At 31.0% G+C, this 19,110-nt stretch overlaps 1 protein-coding gene across 1 annotated transcript in view; it reads right to left on the reverse strand.

Annotated features, from left to right (window-relative positions):
* Window positions 1-19,110, reverse strand: part of Tfec (transcription factor EC) — a 67,763-nt gene that overhangs the window by 11,178 nt on the left and 37,475 nt on the right. Inside the window, exon 2 of the mRNA XM_076853465.1 lies at window positions 18,416-18,667. Coding sequence (XP_076709580.1) covers window positions 18,416-18,595 — 180 coding nt within the window. The 5' untranslated portion in view covers window positions 18,596-18,667. The remainder of the gene's footprint in view (window positions 1-18,415; window positions 18,668-19,110) is intronic.

Here is a 19,110-nt window from a genome sequence, read left to right on the forward strand (position 1 = left end):
TGTTTTGTTTGTGATACTGGAGATTGAATGCAGGGCTTCACAAATGACTGACAAAAATTTCTACCACTGAATTATGTACCCAGTCTTTTAAAATAATGTTTTATTTTGAGGCAAGCTCTTGCTACTGTGCCCTGCTTGACCTTGAACTCATAATTCTCTTGCCTCAACTTCCCAGGTAGTTGTGATCATAGGATATGCTACCTCATAACTGATTCTATTAGGCTTCATCACCTTTGTTTTATATACACTTAGTGTTTCAGAATGTGTTTTTATTTATGGAAATTGGAAGGGAACTCTTCAAGTCAAGTATCTATTCCTTCTCAATTTCCTCATGTGCAAAATGAAGACAAAGTTGATCAAATTGGAAAGATGTATCAGATAAATACAATAAGAAGTATCTGATAAATACATTTAGATAGGAGAAAAAAAGCAAAGCTTTCCCTATGTTGTGAGTCATTTAGTCACAATTTTAAAATTACAACATTCCAATATTGTTTTTGAAAAGTGTGTTGGTTATGAGATAAGGAATCACCTATCTGAGTTGTACATTTCTACTGTGCTTTGGAGAATCATTATGGACACGCTGAACAAAAGGATAGGGAGTGAGGGGGAAGGAACCAGGGAAAGAGTGCTTTTCTCTGAAGAGCTTGAGTTGAGATGGATGTCAATACTGAAGTGGCAAATTGCAGAAATGTTACAGAAGAGAAAGAGCTATCCTACATACACACTGTAACAATAAAGCCAGAGGTTCCTAACTATAGTACTTCATGGGTCCATACTACCTAGTTAGACAGTAGCCAATGAATTTTGTTCCTTAGAAATGGGGCTGAAATTCTGATAATGAATCTAATCCTGCTTAACTATAGCTATGCTACATCTTCTCTTGACCTTGGTTATTGTCTAATTTATGCCCTAAAGCATGATGATTAATAACCTATTTAATTTTATGCTGTAGGTACTATTCAATTCCATGTAAATGGCTAATCACTTTTTGAATATCATTACACTATTGGATTTCAATTTCCAAGCATGTAATACACTTTGGTAATCTAAAGTGCCTTTTCTCTATTAAAAGATATAAGAGTACAATGTTAGTGGAAATTTAACAATTATATGTACATCTGGAAGAGCTTATGAAGCAAATTTATATCTACAGTTATCAAAGGTGTAAGTTACTTAGGCAATAAGGTCTAAATTTTAACTTCATTTTAAAGATCATTAGGCAATGGGATAGATATTTCATGAAGAAATACTCATTTTGATTAAAAAACAGATTACTTTTTCAGTAAGGCAAACCTTTGGCATGGCAATAGATGAACATTTTTATTAATAACAAACACCGTTTAAAGACATTAAATAAGAAATTTGCAATAGAATCCATTCAACAAGGTGGAACACATTTCTCTATAAGACAATATTTCTCTCTGATACAAAAAATGTGAACTTCTGATCTGAGAAGTTACTCTGAGGTGATGAGTGATTAACAGTGATTTCCTGGTATCTAGATTGTATTTACATCTCCATTATTGAAACCATAAGAATTGAAATATACTGGGTCTGACCTTTCTACATACAAACTTCCATTAACAATAGCCAATAGTTCCTAAAGAAAATAAATTCATAGGCAAAACTGAAAAACACCTAGCAAAATCTCTATTTCAAAACTAAAATAATATGCATTATAAATATCATGAAAAGAAAGAAAAGTAAAGCAATTGAAATCAAACTTCTTAAATTAACCTAAAACCAATAAGAGAAGGAATTTGTAATAGTTTACAATATAAAATAATAAGAGAAAATGTAGTAATGACTAATGAGACCAATAAGAACCAAGAGCAGAAATAGGAAATATGAAAAATATATTACTTAGGGAATAAACCCTGCAAAATAACAACAAGAAAAGCATGTCTTAATGTATTCATTGGGAAAGGAATAAAATATCTAATAAAGTATGAGATCAGATTAAAGTAACATGAAAGGAGAGTGAAGGAAAAGACCAACAAACAGGACATATAAAAGTAAAGTTAAACAATATAGAGGATGAATTTATTAAAATCAAAACACAAATGATAATAGTCTTAGAAAGGAAAAATATAAAGTGAAGAAGTGAAATGTAAGAAATAATAGAGATAAATTTCAAAGAATTATCTCTAAGTAAAAAAACTTCCATTTTTTACTTTATTTTATTGTTACTTTATTTTTATTTAAAAATTAAAGTGTCTATATGATGCTAACAAACCAAGACAGTAGGAAAACTGTATATCCAGACATAGCATACTGAAATTGAAGAGTGAAGAGAAAAATATAAAAGCCTAAAGAAAGGGAAAAAAAGTTATTTGTGAGGAATCTGGAATCAGACTAATAAAATTTTTCAATAACAAAATTAAATATAAAGATAAAATAAATCAATATTTTTAGAAATTGAAAGAAAAAAATACAATTGTATATCAGCCCAAATGTTATTCACATATAAGGCCATGATAAAAATATTCTTAAGCATACAAAGTTAAATAAATGAATGTTTAAGAAGATTTATTCCCACAAAAACTAAAACTGAAAAGAGTTTGGATGAAATATATCTAAATAAGAAGAGAGATTAAAGGGTAGATTTTAAAAAAGTAAAATAAAATTGATCAAATATCATGACACAGTTATCATGAATTAAAAAAAGTAGCAATGAGGGACAAAAACAAAGAAAGTGAAATCTATAACCTTATAACTTGGTATGATATTATGGATAATTTCAGTATCATTGGGTTAAAATAGCATGGAAACAAAAGACATAAAAGTGATAAAAAAGTATCAAAGATAAATATATTAAATATGAAACACAAATAACAAAGTGAGAGAAGCAAGTGAAATATATCAATTAATAATAATCAATGTAAATAGCTCAAACAGCTGGCTGAAGAGTTAACATAGTGAATAAGAAGATAGGAACTAAATGTAAATAGCTTACAAGATACAAATATGCCTAGTAAAAGGATATACAAAGCTTGGGAATGAAATAATGAAATCCAATATGTCCACAGAGAAAAACTATAGGAAAATTTATATTAAATAAAATTATATTAATATTAGAGAAAATGGGCCTTAAAATTAGAAACATTATTAGGAAAAGAGTCAATAAATATAAAATAGAAAGCTTTTAAAAAATAGGTCTTACAATAATTAGCATGCAGGCATAAAAATTTCAAATATATGACACAAAATGGTTAGGAATATAAGGAAAAATAAGTAATCATTTTTAGTGGAATAGTTTAGCAATAGTTTGAAAAGTCTAGCAGACAAAAATAATTAGTAATGCTATAGAAAACTTGACAAAAAAAGTAAATGCATGGTCTGATGTGTGTGTATGTGTGTGTGTACACACACACACACATACAAACATATATTCTTTGATATATATATATATATATATATATATATATATATATATATATTATATAATTAGTAATGCTATAGAAAACTTGACAAATAAAAGTAAATGCATGGTCTGATTCATGTGTATACACACACACACATACACACACACACACACACATACACACATATGTATTCTTTGATATATATAAATAAATAAATATATGGATATATATAAATTTATATATTTAAATAAATAAATTAAATAAATAAATTTATATGGATATATATATATCCATATAAATGCATGGCCTGATAGACACATATATGTATATACATACACATATATATTCTTTGATATATAGCTATATATCAAAATATATATATATTCTTATATATACAACTACACGTATATAAAACTATATATGTGTAGTTGTATATACAAGAATACAAAATACATAGCTTTCTAAAGTACATATGAAATGTTTGAAAAGTGATATGTACTCAGTCAAAAGAAATGGTCAACATAATTAATAAAACACTGGATTACAAAATATTGGCAAATGTTTAAAAGTTGTTAAACAACTCAAGGGTAAAGATAAAATCACACTGAAATTGAAAAACCACCTAAAGAAATGTCTGGAATATGACAAAACAATTTTTAAAGAAAGTGTGTATTCAAATAATAATATGAAAAAATAGATTAATTTTTAGATTTAGATAAACTAAACAAACTTCTGGAAAGACCGATTAAAAAAACAGAAGACTAAATAAACAATATTTCAAATCAAAGGAATCATAACTACAGTACAAGTTGAGATTTAACAGTTTTCCTTGTATGTTCTGGAGTTAGAAAATGATGCCCATTTTCATCACTTCTATTCAACATCATATTAGATGTTCTAGCCAGAACAATTAGGCAGAAAAAGAAACACAAGTCATACAAATTGAAAAGGAATGAACAAAATGATTTCTGTTTACAGATGGCTGGATACATTTTGAGAATCCAAAGATTCTACCAAGGGGGGACTCTTGAATTCAGTTAAGGTACAGGACATAAAATCCAGCCACCAAACTCAGTTGCATTTCTACACATTAATGAAGTACATTCTGATAAAGAAATTAAGAAAAGAATTCCATTTAAAATAACATAAAGAAGAATGATATACTTAGGAATATGCTTAGACAAGAAATTAAATACTTGTACACCAAAAACTAAAAATTACAACTGAAAGAAATTAAAGAAAATATCAATAATGAAAAGACATTCCATGTTCATGAATGGAAAAACAATATTACTGATGGTAATACTACCCAAACAATCTACACATTCATGCAATCCATATCAAAACTCAATTGCATTTTTTAAGAAATAAAGAAGTTCAGTTGAGTGAAGAATAGGGATTGAAGGGAAGGAAGGGAGGATGAGAAAAGGAAAAACAGTAGAGTGAATCTGACATAACTTTTCTATGTACATACATGATATACCACAGTGAACCTTATCATTGAATACATCCACTTGAACTTGATCTATACTCTATGCTTTTATTATGTCAAAATGAATTCTAATGGTGTGTATAACTAAAAACAACCAATAAAAAGTAAAAATAAATTAAGAGCAAAAAGAAAAGAAAAATGCATACAAAAATTAATATGCATCTCAAGAGACCCTAAATCGACCAGGAAAAAAAAAAAGTTGGAGGACTCGCACTTCAGTTTAAAATTTATTACATTGTTACAATAACCTACAATGAAAACAAATATACGAACCTATGGAGCATAATAGCAACAGCAGAAATAAACTCTCTGATATATCTTCAAATATTTTTTTTTCTTTTTGTGGTACTGGGAATGGAATCCAGGGCCTTGTACATGTGAGGCAAGCACTCTACCAACTGAGCTATATCCTCAATCCAAATAATTTTTGACGAGAGTGTCAAGACTAGATCCAACGGGAAAAGAACAGTTCTAACAGTGGGCGTTTATTACACTCGATATCTACAAGAAAAAGAATGAAGTTGGGTACTTATCTTTCCCTACACACAAAATTAGTCTAACCATATGAGACAAAATTACAAAACTCTTAAAACATAAAGATTCCTGTCTTTGGATTTGGCCATGATTTTGTGGATATGATACCAAAATCACGTATGACAAAAGAAATTACAGATATTCGAATTCATCAAAAATTAAAATTTTGTACAAGTAAGGACAATATCAAAAGTGTGAAAAGATAGCCTACACAAGAAAAATTATTTGTAAATAATACCTGATGAAAAAATTACCATCCATTCTCTCTTTTTCTGTGTGTGTGTGTATATATATATATATATATATATATATATATATATATATATATATATGTATATGTATGTACACATATGTATTATCTATGCTTATCTTTTTGTCTCTTATTGCCCATGATTTGGGTATCATATGATAGCATGTGTATATGAGATTCATATAAACTTTATACACACACTCACACTTTCTATAACTCAACAAGAACCACCAAAAAACTAACAACCCAATTTTTAAAATAAGTAAAGGACTTGAATAAATATTTCTCCCAAGTAGATATACAAATAACCAGTAAACACATGAAGATGTCAAACATCATAGGTCATTAGGGTCATAAAAATCAAAATCACAATGTAATATCACTTCTCATCTATTAAAATGACTGTTTTCAAAATAGCAAGTGTTGGAAAGAATGTGGAGAAATGAGAACACTGGCCCACTGCTCTTAGGAATGTAAAAACTCACAACCCATTTTGAGAGGAAAGATGGTGGTTCCTCCAAAAGTTATAGAATTAACATATGATTCAGCAATTCCACTTCTAATTTTGTACCCAAAATAGCTTAAAGAAAGGATTTAAACAGATACCGTACACCAAAGTTCATATATACAACAGACAAAAAATATAAACTCAAATGTCCATCAACAGATGAATGGATAAACAAAATGCAGTATACACACAAAACAGAATATTCATCAACCTTAAAAAGTAAGTGAAATTCTGATCCATTCTACTACATGGATGAACCTTGCAAACATGATACTAGATGACACAGACCAGACACAAAAGATATGATTCCATTTACTTGAGATACCTAGAATAAATTCATTCATGGAGACTGAAAGCAGAATAAAGATTGACAGAAACTGGTAGTTGGAGAAAAGGAGAGCTATCATCAAATGGGTAGAGTTTCTGTTTGGGATCATGAAAAGATTTACAAAAAGTTATTGTGGTGATGGTTCCACAACATTTTGAGTTTATTTAATGCCATAGAATTATATACTTAAAAGTGGTTAAAGTGGTAAATGGTAAATTTACCACAGTAAATAGTGCTGAGATCCTACCAATGATAATTTTTCTGTGATTGTGTTTAGACAAAATGCATAAATTTTTAGAAAAATATTATTTGATAAAGCTGACCAAAAAAGTAATTAATAGCTTCAATGGTCTTAGGACTACTGAAGATATAAAAATAAACTGAACATATTTCATGAGAAAAATGTCTTGAATAGATAGATTTATGAGGGGAAATGTCATATTTTCAAGAAGTATATCATGCAACTTTTGTAAAAAAACTTTCCAATAATAGAGTCAAGATGGAATGTGACCCAATTCATTGAGACCAGAATCACACAATGACATTATGAGGAATGGAAATTATAGGCCCATTTCACTCATCACTGTAAATCTTAACTAAAATATTACTAGCAATTTGAATCCAAGAGAATATAAGCAAGGTAATATTCCATAATGAAGTTGGATTTCCCATAAGTGAACTTTATGATATTAGAAGAGAAAAAGAAATTTATGATCATTTCCATAAATTCAGAAAAAGCATTTGATAAAAGTTAGTCCCATTATGATAAGATTCTTACTTTATTTGGAAGACAAGGGAGCTTTCTTAATTTGGTAACAAACGTATCCAAACATTACAGCAAATTTGACTCTTAATTGAGAAAATATTCTAATTCATCTATTTGACATTATTCCTTTTGACAGTCAACTTTGTGTATAAAATTCTAGCCAAAATAATAAGGTAAGAGAAGAAATGTGATGTGTTCATAGAAATGTCTACTTCTTCATAAAGAGTATAATAGAGAAAACATGCAAGTTACAATATACCTATACGTAACTTCATGTACTTCACATTTATAAAATTAAAAGCAACTAAAACAAGTTTGCTATATTTACTAGTGAAAACACTAGAAAAAACTAGAGTAAAGTTGGAAACAAAGGAAGAGAAGAGAGATCAAAATTGATTTATTTATATTGTTCTATTTCGTGCATGTGCAAATATGTAACCTTCACTATTATGTATAATTATAAAACACCAAAAATAAAAAAGAACAGAGAAGCCAATGCTATCTATCAAGGTTGATAATAAATGCAGAAATGACAACAACTTAAAAGTAGTATAAGAGTTTGAAAAGAAGGAAAAAATCTTCAACTAGAGTCTTCTTTACAGTCCCAAATAAATTTTAACCTATATTAATATAAAATAATTCTACCCATAAAATATACATTGCATAGAATTTTTTAAAAAGACAAATATTTTGACAAAATATTTCTTTACTACGAAAATTCAATGACAGAAATAGTTTTCTAAAGAGAAATTTCCTTACCTCAGAATTTTCTAAAAGTATGTGTATATATACATATATGTATGTACTATCCCAGATAATTTCACTATAAATACAAAAAATGAAAAAGCATTTTATATAGTTACACATTATATTCTCAGGCAAATTCTCAGTATGAATAGCAAGAGAAAAAGAAACCAGATTTTTATATATGAGTATGTGTATTTGTAATATATCATGTGTAATATTTCACGAGTTTTAAGGAAAGCTGATGGAAGATTTCAAGTTTTTTAGATCCTTTGTTTTGCTTTTCTGTGAAGACATTTATTGTGAACTGAAAATCACAAAAATGAGCAGGAGACTAATACATAGAGCAACTGTAGATATTAAAAAGGATAAAATTCAGGTAAAAAGAGAAACATTGTAAGGCTGTTTGTATACTGTGATGGTCACACACATGAAAAAGTCATATGAAGAAAGATTAATTTCCTTCCTTTTGGGTGCTTGTTCATTTAGTTGTGGAAAACTCGCTTTTCCCAGTTTTAGACTACTTATCACTTCTTTCCCTCTAACTTTATTTTATGAGTTTAAATATCACTGTGAGGTGTCAATGACAAACATTGACCAGAAAAATCCCAAAATGTTGTTATTGCTCTTATTGTTTCTTTTTTCTTATGAGTAAAGAAGAATAATTAGTTGGACTACATTGGGAGACCCCTTGTCTCTAGCAAACTGTTTATAACATAAATTGAAAAGTGAAAAAAAAAACAGAAAAATGATAACTTATAAGATTTTTTGCATCATATATTATACATGCACATTGTCTAGTATTAAATTAATAAAATTGTTAATTTAATATAAACATTACAAGAGACAAGTACTAGACCCTCATCTTTTTATATAAAAGTCATAATAAAACTTTAGTAATTTTTAACTAAATAGAATATAGCAATATTTTTAAATGTAGCTCAGAGTACTGAAAGCAATATTATAAATAAACAAGCCTATTAATGAAGTAAATAATACTTTACATATTCCAAAGCTCAACTTCTACATACCTTATTTTATTGAGTACAAATTTATAAAATTTAAATTCAGTATTTAAGCTGGATTCATCTCCAAACACTGTAAGAATTCCAAAATGCACTTGCTCACCAGTTTTAACTTTGAAGGGTCTATAACCTTCACAATAGCAATGGTTTTCTCTTTCTCCTTCATCATTTTCTCTTCCTTAAACTTGCAAACAATAACTAGGAGAAGGTGCAGAAATTTCAGCACTAAGGTGAACTTTGTTTCTTCCTTGGACTTTAAGACTCATCTGGTCTAGATTGTGACTGACAGAAGCTTGCTCATTGATGTTATGCAGTACTTTCAAGTTCCAGCTAAGCATGGGGTGGGGGGAAGTTGTTAATATTTACTCAGTCCTCATCTCTGGAATGGTATTGAACTATAACAGTTTACTTAGATTGCCAAATGCCACCAGCATTTACAAATACTTGATTGAAAAATACCTATATATGCTAAAAGAACTAAATTACTCCGTATAACTACATCTCTGAAAAAAAGGAGACAGATCAATGAGTGGAAATTACATAGAGACAAATCTAAACTCAGAGACTAAACAATCGTTTAGATGGAGTATGTGAGAGGATCAGGTCTATCTCAGGTTCTTTCAAATTTATAATTCTACATTCTTGTATGTGCTGGCACAGCAGAATGGGTAAGCTCATTGCATTTGATTTTTATATAAGACTAGATTCAAGCCTCTGTTTTGCTCTTAACTAATAGTATGAACTTCAGTAAGTTTCTAAATTTCTCTAAACCTTTCTCCTCTTTTATAAAATTATGTCTCCTCCTCATAGTTTTGTTGTAAAGATTAAATGCAGTTTTCATCAAAAGAGTTTTGCCAAATCCTTGTCACATAGTAACAAATGTGTAGTAGCAATTATAATTGTTGTGCTTATCTTTGTGGCCGCTCTCTTTTATCCATCAACAGTATTCCTTATAGAAATTGTGATAAAAGTTATTTTCAATATATGTATGCATTTTTACTAATTTAGTTAATATGTATTTGCTGAGCAACTATGATGCGCTAGGTACTGTGCTAGGTAGTATGAATAAAATAATGAACAGGCCATTGTTTTAGGAGAGGAGATGGTGAGAAGTATTATATTCAGTGTTTACGAGAGAACTGATTATAGTGGCAGACCCAGTACTTGAGACAATTTAAAGAAAAAAAATTTAAAATATTGCCAGAGGGAAGTAATAGCAATTGAAAATAGTAATAGAGCCAAATGGTTTGGCATCTCAAGGGGCTTAAACAATTAGTGAGCTAGGAACACTAGAAGTCCTCTGAAAAAATTAGATGTATTAAAAATGATACAGAAAAAGTTGGCAATACAATCTAGGATATGAACATGTAAGGGATGGTTGAAATGGAGAAGAGAAAAACCATTGATGATAAGGAGAAGAGACTGAGAGGTTGCATCCCAGCAAGCAGAGATTTGGCTGGATGCTTCTTGCATTTTGGCTCTGTTCAGTTCAGTTTACATAAAAGTTACAATGGAACTAATTGCTTGGACAGGTGGCTAACTCTCTTGACCAAACAGAAATTGAGAAGTAATTATTTAAACTCTAGTCGCTCAGCATTCATTGTTGGGTCAGAAATACCTGTGCTAAATGGATCCATAAAATCCTCAACTACTTCCTCCAACATGATGAATTTGAAGCACCACCACAAATCCAACTCCTCCTAACAGCTTTCCAAGTTATGTGTAGTACTGGTCTTTGGATAAATCTTAACTTAGTAACCTCCAGACTTTTCTGCTCAGGACACTGCAAAGGATCCCCAAAGTGACTAAGAGTATACTCAATAGATTGCTCAAAACCTTATAAATTTTGTGATAAGTCTGAAAAATACACTCAAAATATAGTACTCAGAAAAATATTCATCACATAGTAGGTGAACAATTGATAATAATTATTACTATTGAAAATAGCTTCCATTTTGAAACTTGCTACAATGTCTGTTGATTTAGCCCAATTTACATTTACTTTGGTGACAAATCCTGCTTCCCTGATTCTCAATCTAAGTAATTTGTGGTGTGGGGCTGCCCAACCCACAGCACAAGGGTGGACAGAGAAATTAGCTTATGGATAAATATTTGATATAAGTTGCTTCAGTAAGAATTATCCCAGGGCTTTAACTGTAACTAAGGGCAAAAAGAAGCACTTTTTCTCAGAGGTTGTCACGCCTGTCTAAACACATCTTCTAGGAACCATGCTGATTATGAGAATCAGAAAACCCTGACACAAATAGCTTATCCAATAATAATTTAAAACGTGCATAATGTGAAATTCATAGGCAAACAATTCTCTAGGGGGCTAGAAACAATATTTCTTTGCATGTTTTTTATTTCTTTGACTTTCCTCAACTTGTCTACCCTTTGGAAGTCACAGAGCTACAGACACTCCATAAGTCCCATTGTCCTATAAAATCAGAGAGAGGCAAAAGAACGTCTCTCTCTCTTGAGACTACTTTATATACTGAAGGAAACTTCCTAGCAGTCCTTGACTATGCCAAAAATGCAGCATAAGCCCATTATTAAAATAATTTCTGGAAAAGGTGATAGGAACACCAGGATGGGTTAAATTAATCAGAAACATCCGCTTTTTTCTGAACAAATAGATGTTGGGGGGAAAAAATCTGGGTTAGCATGAAAAACAGTATATGCATGGCTGGAATAGGCTCTAAGAGAATCTGTTCAACAGCCAAGAATGAAGCCAGCACACAAGAAAACAGGCACGTTTACGGAGGATATTTCACATATCCACCACAACATATTATTTGCTATATCATTTAGGGACTTTTGTGATGGCATGAACCAATACATTCCTTTCACGCTTATTCCTCATATGAATTAGCTGCAACCAAAAGTTCACTGGCTAATACACTACTCGAAGAATTCCTCTGAATCAAATGTCTTTATCCATATGAACTATAAAAATTCTTCCATTTTCTACCTCTATTCTACCAGCTATTCTTATACATTCTTTTTTCTTCTTATTATTATCCTAACTCGTTTCCTTCCTGCCTTTTTATGTTTATCTCTTAAAGTTTTAACTGTAGCCCACATTCCAAAAATCATCTCTTCTTAAAACATGTCTTTAGGAACTCTCAGTTTTGCATGATTTCTCATTCATTTGGGCCCCAAGGAAACTCTCTGACTGGCATTCAAAATACACACATTTTGTCCACTAGGGTATAAATTTAAAATGCCACAGAGACAAATATTTTTAACTAGTCCCATAATGCAAAAAGAGAAAATACAGTAAAGCTAGAATAAGTGATGTGTACCACATCTAGATTAGAACTTGGGCATCACATCAAGATCCACACTAATTCTCTCCCTAAAAACTCCCAGGGATATCTCATTGTGGGACATCTCTTGATGTGTCTCATTCAATGTTTAGTCTCACATAGCTGAGTAATATGCTTTGCATATTGTATATATTAAAAATATTTTATTAATTGAACTGCTTGGTTCAATATGTAGATCTAGAATTATCAATGATCATTGATTGTTTGGGCAATGGATATTTTTAGATAAATACAGATAGGCCAGTAGTATCTATCTTTGTAAAAGTATGTTCTGTAGATCAAAAACAAATTTCTGATAGTCATTACCACCAGTTTGCCCTGAGTAAGCCATTATATACCACCTTTATAGGACAGGTAAGATAATTTGACTAAGAATGCTTCAATATATGATTTCAGTAAAATAAGTACCACATGCAGGGAAAAATAAAACTGTATGAAATTAATATCATTTCCTCGAATATAGAATTTAAATAGTATCCTCGTGTTGTGAAATTATACAGGGAAAAATTAGCATTTGTAATATACTTATCTATAAAATTGGTTTTCATGCAACTATGCTACTTAAAAATCTGAAGGAAGAAAAGATAGACAAATATATCACTTCATCCTAAAAAAATCCTGCCACAGAAACTAGATTTTAATTTTAATTTCATCTGAACTTTGGCAGGTAATATTAGTATTAATGACTTGTTACACAAGGAGTCCTGCATGCCAGAGGAAATGAAGGAAGAAATACTTCTTATATTAGTCTGTTTAGCAATTAATGAAAAAAATGGATGCTTTTCTGAACTGTTTCTTAAGGCTCTAAATTTAAAATATCTACCACGACATAGTCCAGCCCATTGATTTACTGATGAAGAATCTTAGTTAGTCTAAAAAATTAATTAATTAAAATATATCATTTTCTTTTTTTTCTTATGTTTTCTAAAAGGTCTTAACCTGTAAACAGACAAACTAAGTACAATTCTTCAAAAAGTGTGGAAAAACTTTAAATACCCTCAGTGATAATATTTTTTTTCTGATAAATAAATGAACGAGACAGCAACAGCAGTTGAATAGGAGATAAGATACCATGCCTTCATGAAATATTGTTCTAGGAATTTGGACTGATTTCAACACAGAAGTTTGCCACATACTTTCAAGTAGGGTGAGGCCTGTTATATCTTTTTTTTTCTTTTTTAAGTTTATCTTTAAGCTCCAGTTATTGACTAAGAAATAAATTTATATGTTCTTTTGTTGTGCTCTTTTTCTGTCCTGTACAAAGGTGCAGAGCCTCTAAATCTCATAGCTATTAGTCATGGTAAAATAGTCAAAACTGAATCATGACCACATGAAGATGTTAGATTACATGTGAGCTCAAATAGAAAATATAAAGATTAAATCATAGAAAATGTTGTCATGGATTAACTATATAACTACATGCATGTATGTAGAGATCAAATACCCCAAGAGACAGACAGAGGTACAGACAGAAAGAGATACTAGAATGAACTCTATAATATTCTCAGTGACATGATATAAGCTTGGTCTGCACCAACAAATGCTTATTAATATTTTTCTGTTATCTCTGTCTTTTTTGAAAGTGCAGAAGAAAACACCTTTTGATAATCAAATTAAATTTCTTTTTTTAAAATCATCAAATTATTTATTTCAGCATTTCAGTCTCATTGCCTTCCTTGGGTTTGGAAACATTATTTGTGTGTGTGTGTGTGGGTGTGGGTGTGGGTGTGTGCGCGTGCACGCTAGCAAAGGAGAGTCTGTTCTTTCCTCTTTAAAACTTTATTCCATACCCACTATACTCTCAAAAATGTTTTCCATCTAGCAAAATGTAATATGTTTAAAATAATGTGCATAATGATAAAAGTGGACCTTCAATCTGAAGTTACAGAGAATAATTCTAGTAACTTTTATGTTGTTTTAATATGTTTAAATTGAGGTTATATGTGTGTAAAAACTCAGAATACTTTAGGACTGAAAATGAGGTCACCCTGACACTCTGGTCCATTTGCTTCCATGAATTCTCAGGTGACAATGGAGAAAGATACTCCCTTGGAAATAATTAGTGATAAAAATAATGTATCACATGAAGTATTTCAGCCCAGAGCCCACAAATTTAACATATAGAGAGATGATTTCGTATGCGCATCATTTTTCTTTTAAAATGTTTTGATTTTCTCTTACACATAGATGTCCAAATGTCAATGGTCAATTTTTAGCTGGCTAGAGGACGTGGATACAGAATATGTGGAGACATATTATCCCACCTTCTCTGAATAATAATAATAATAATAATAATAATAATAGCAATAAACAATACAACTATTCATTAAACAGTAACAATATAAAATACCTACATAGTGCATGAAATGTTTCAGGCCCCCTTTTAAGTGCTTTGCATACATCAGGTCATTTAATTGTCACAACAACCCACAAGGTAGGTACTATTATTATCTGAATTAAACAGATGAGGAAACTGTTAGATGATCAATACCTCATCCCAAGTCACATAGTTAGTGAGTGGCAGAGGCAGGATTGGACTCCTAACTCTGGCTCAGTAGTTGTAACTTCAGTCAACTTTCTATTCCCATCCTCAGCTCCTTTCTAAAATAATCTTCTGTCTACTACAAAGAAGACTTAAGCTAAAGAATATCTTTAAAGTTTATATTTTTTAAAAGAAAATGCTTATCCCTCTCTTTCTCTCATTCTGTCTCTCTCCCTGTGATTGCTCTTGATATTTTTTATCCAATTATATTCTCTTCAGTAAAATATTAAAATATGATATAAACTCAAAAATCCTGTGAAGGCTGATTTATATGAATGTAGTATTGCTAATCTTTATTACATGTGCAGAAACAACCAGGAGTAAACTCCACTAAATATGAAAAAATATCTTAAGATTCCATCAATGTTATCTTCTAAGCAAGATTTTGGCAAATTTAAATCAAATGTTGAGATACTTTCAGATAATTTTGCAATAAATCAGATCACTATTCATACATTAATTTAGAAATACTTATTAAATGATGCTCATTGTGAGGTTTCGTTGTAAGAACTGGAAACACAATGGTCATGACTATAAAGTTTCTGCTCTCATGGAACTCAAACTCTATATGAATGGCAGAACCCAAGAATACCAAGGGCTGGATGACTGAATTATTCATTGACTCATAATTTTGCCCAAAACCTGAACTAGAATTTTGCAGAAAATCATCTTAGGAGCTAGGTATGTAAATATGAAGAAGACAAGCCATTTTCATCGAACAATTAATGAACTGGAGAATAATAAAAATTAAGTGAATATTTAAAAAAGGAAGATGTGCTATGAAAACAGTATAAGGAGTGCAGTTTTATATCCCATGTGATATAAACATTGCCATAAAAACTCAGAGAATAGGCATCAAATCCAGACAGAGTATCACCAGGGAAAGCATTTTAGAGAAGAAACTTGAAATCCATTTTCAGGGTGAGTGGGATTGTTCAGACAACAGGTAGAGATTGAATGAAAAGGAGGGAAAGAAAGATAGGAGAAGGAGAACCACCATGAGAACCACTAGGAATCTCATATGGCTGAAGGGCAGAGCTCCATGGGATGCTCACTGACAACTCCATGCCAGGTGTAAGGGTCCAGTGTAAAAGATTCTCTACGTGTTCTCTGTACAAATTTGAATTGTATCCTGGAAAGACATGTGCTTATAAAATCGTTCTGTTGATTTTATGTCTCTCAGAGACCTTTAATAACCAAGTTATTACTAATTTCAATCACTATATCCTGAATCCAAGGATGCTTTTTTCACTGACTTGTCTTGTGGTACCTATGATTTCTGAAGTCTTCTTTGAATTAAAGAAATCTTCCCTGGTGTCATAGGAGGACAATGCTTAGAAAACACACCAAAGAGTAGTAACAGCTCCCACTCTGAGCTTTGTGTTTGAAACTCTTAAAACATTAATATCAATAACTCTTCAAGGTATAGAAATGCGGGTAAGAAAGGTTGAGGGCTGAGGCCCCACAACTAATAGGTTGTGGTTCTCTACTAAAATTTCTGTGCAAAGAGACTTTCTGCTATGAGGCATGGACTTCTAGCACCAATCAAAGGATATTAGGAAATGGCAACAGCACAGGGTTTCTCCTTTATTAAAGATAGTAGGTCTGTGGATGGTTGAGGGGGTGGGGGAGGACTATATGTACATGATAAGCTAGAGATCATACACTGATTAAAATGATTAAAGAACAAATAAAATTATGATTAAATGAACATTAATGATGGCTATAAAATGCACTTTTGTATACACAGTTTAAAGTACAATTGTTTAAAAAGTAGAAAACTTTCTTTGCAGCCATTTTCACATTGCCCCTAGGCAAATGCATTCCTTTCTTAGGATTTTCAACCCTTCCCAGGAAACACCTAAAGGACCAATAAAGACAAAATTCCTGTTTATGTACAAACTTATCATAAAGACAAAAGTAAGATGTGTGACTAAGGAATAGAAAACATGCTAGGAGTAATTCCACTGGCTCAGGAGGCTGAGGCAGAAGCAAGCCTCAGCAACTTAGTGGGACCCTGTCTCTAATAAAATACTTTTAAAAAGGTCTGGGGATGTAGCTCAGTGGTTAAGCGCCCCTGAGTTTAATCCCCAATACAAAAAAAAAAAAAAAAAAAAAAAAAAGTTAAGAAAACCTCTGGAAACATATAAATTGCTTATCCATCTAAATTTAAAAGGCATGATTTATACGATACATGAACATTTTTGGGGTTTGCCTACATAAGACTGGTATATTCATGTACTTGGGAAATGTTATTTTCCTTCAAAAATCCAACTTCCACACAAGAAAATAAACTTTGTAAAAGGTAGTTGTAGGATAAATTGTATTGGTGTAGTTCTAACAAATAATGTAGAAATGATGATTTTCATCCAACACATATTTTTATGATCTTTGCAGAGTGAATAGAGAACCTAGTTCTACATTGTATTTTTTGAAAGTTCTTTATGTGTCCACTATCAAAAAAGTTTCAAGTAAAAACATGTGGAGAGATTTACATTCCATTTGACTTTTACAGTGTCCTAATATGTGGTTGTTTCATATTTCATTAAACTACCTACCAGATCCTTATTTTCTCTTTTTCAGATTGATATAAAATTTGTCTAAAAAAAAACTTCCACTATAATTTGGATTCAAATAATGGAATTTCTGAGCACTGCTCATTTGTGCTTGGAGGCCATAGACTTAATAGCTGAAAAGTATCATCCTGAAATCAGCAGTAATCACCAGGAATTTAGATTGGGAGATTAATCCTGAGAGATCATAGGAACATGGCTCCATCTAACAAATCAAAGGGGGACAAAGAAAAAGAAAAGAGAGCTCAGTTATTGTAGTTTATCTACATTGAGATATTAAAGTGCTTTTTCAAGTTCTAGTTGTGTCCTATTTCCGTTCATTCTTAAGTGTTTATTTTTTGAAGATTCATTTAAAAGCAAGTCACAATAAACATAAACTCCATAAAACCTTATGAATGTTCTATCCTCAGCCCCACTAAATTCCCATTATTTAGCAAGTGGTAGACAATTATGTTTAAAAATAGACATTAATATACTAAAAATAAAAAGTAAAAAATAAATCCAGGTGCAATTTCATGAAATAGTAATTACAATAAGATTTTTAATTTTATTCTAGTGAATATTTTAAAGCACAAATTTACTGCTATTTAAATAAGTTGCACCTGTTTTATATTAGTGGTTACTTAAGATAATATAACTATTGACAAATATTTCAACTGAAGTTACTCAGGAAATCTATAAAATTAAAGTTAAATCTTATAAACATATGTTACTCTTAGGGCCTATTTTGACTCTTGTTAGTATCTAATTGAAATATTTAAAATGAATTATTGCAATTAACTATGCACAATAACTAATATGTATATAATGCATGATTACAGATTAATTAGAGCATTACTTCTGTTAAGTTAATTTGCATTTGGAATGTTTACTATAAACATGTTGATTGCAATTCCTTTAAGTGTTTTTCTCAAAACACTGGTGACACAGTTTTCACAACCAGCCATTAGACATACATGCCATTCCTCACTGCCATCTTCTTTCCCAAGAGCTAGTGACTTGGTGAGTGGGTTTCCTGGGAGGCCAGCATCACTGTTCGGACTCGTAAGTCCATGTTGTGGCAGAAGCACACAGCTTGGCCCTGGAGGGTGTGACTGTTTGAGAGTTTGGTGGACGATTTGGTGGTCAAGGGTCATGAAGGGTTTTACTTGCTGTTTCTGGGATTGCTGTAGCTGAGGTCTTGCAGGACTTTCCAGGTGTGCTGGGACCTACAGAATCAAAACCAAACAAATACGATGTGGTGCATCATCTGGTAAATCAGAATCCTCCTTCCAGTAGTGGAGTTCTAACAATAAATACTACAACATCTAGTTTCTCTCAGATCCATGGTCTATGATTCTGTTACATACAATTTGAATGGATTACAGTTTTTAAGAACCATAAGTTTTTAAGCTATACTAAAATACCTTCAATGTTCACCAGTCTTTTTATAGAAATGACTATAACAATTAGGAACAAATATAAAAGCAACAATTATGTTTGAAGATCTAAAAAGAAGAAGGCCTAAAATGATTCAAGAAAACTCTATCTGATCCACTATTCTACATGATTTATATATATAATATATATTCCTGGTCTTCCTTTAATTACACATAAATATTCTATGGAATATAATAAAACATTTTAATTAAGAAAATTTAAAAATTATTTA

The sequence above is a fragment of the Callospermophilus lateralis genome, chromosome 1 (assembly GCF_048772815.1).
Source record: "Callospermophilus lateralis isolate mCalLat2 chromosome 1, mCalLat2.hap1, whole genome shotgun sequence".
Classification (NCBI taxonomy): domain Eukaryota; kingdom Metazoa; phylum Chordata; class Mammalia; order Rodentia; family Sciuridae; genus Callospermophilus; species Callospermophilus lateralis.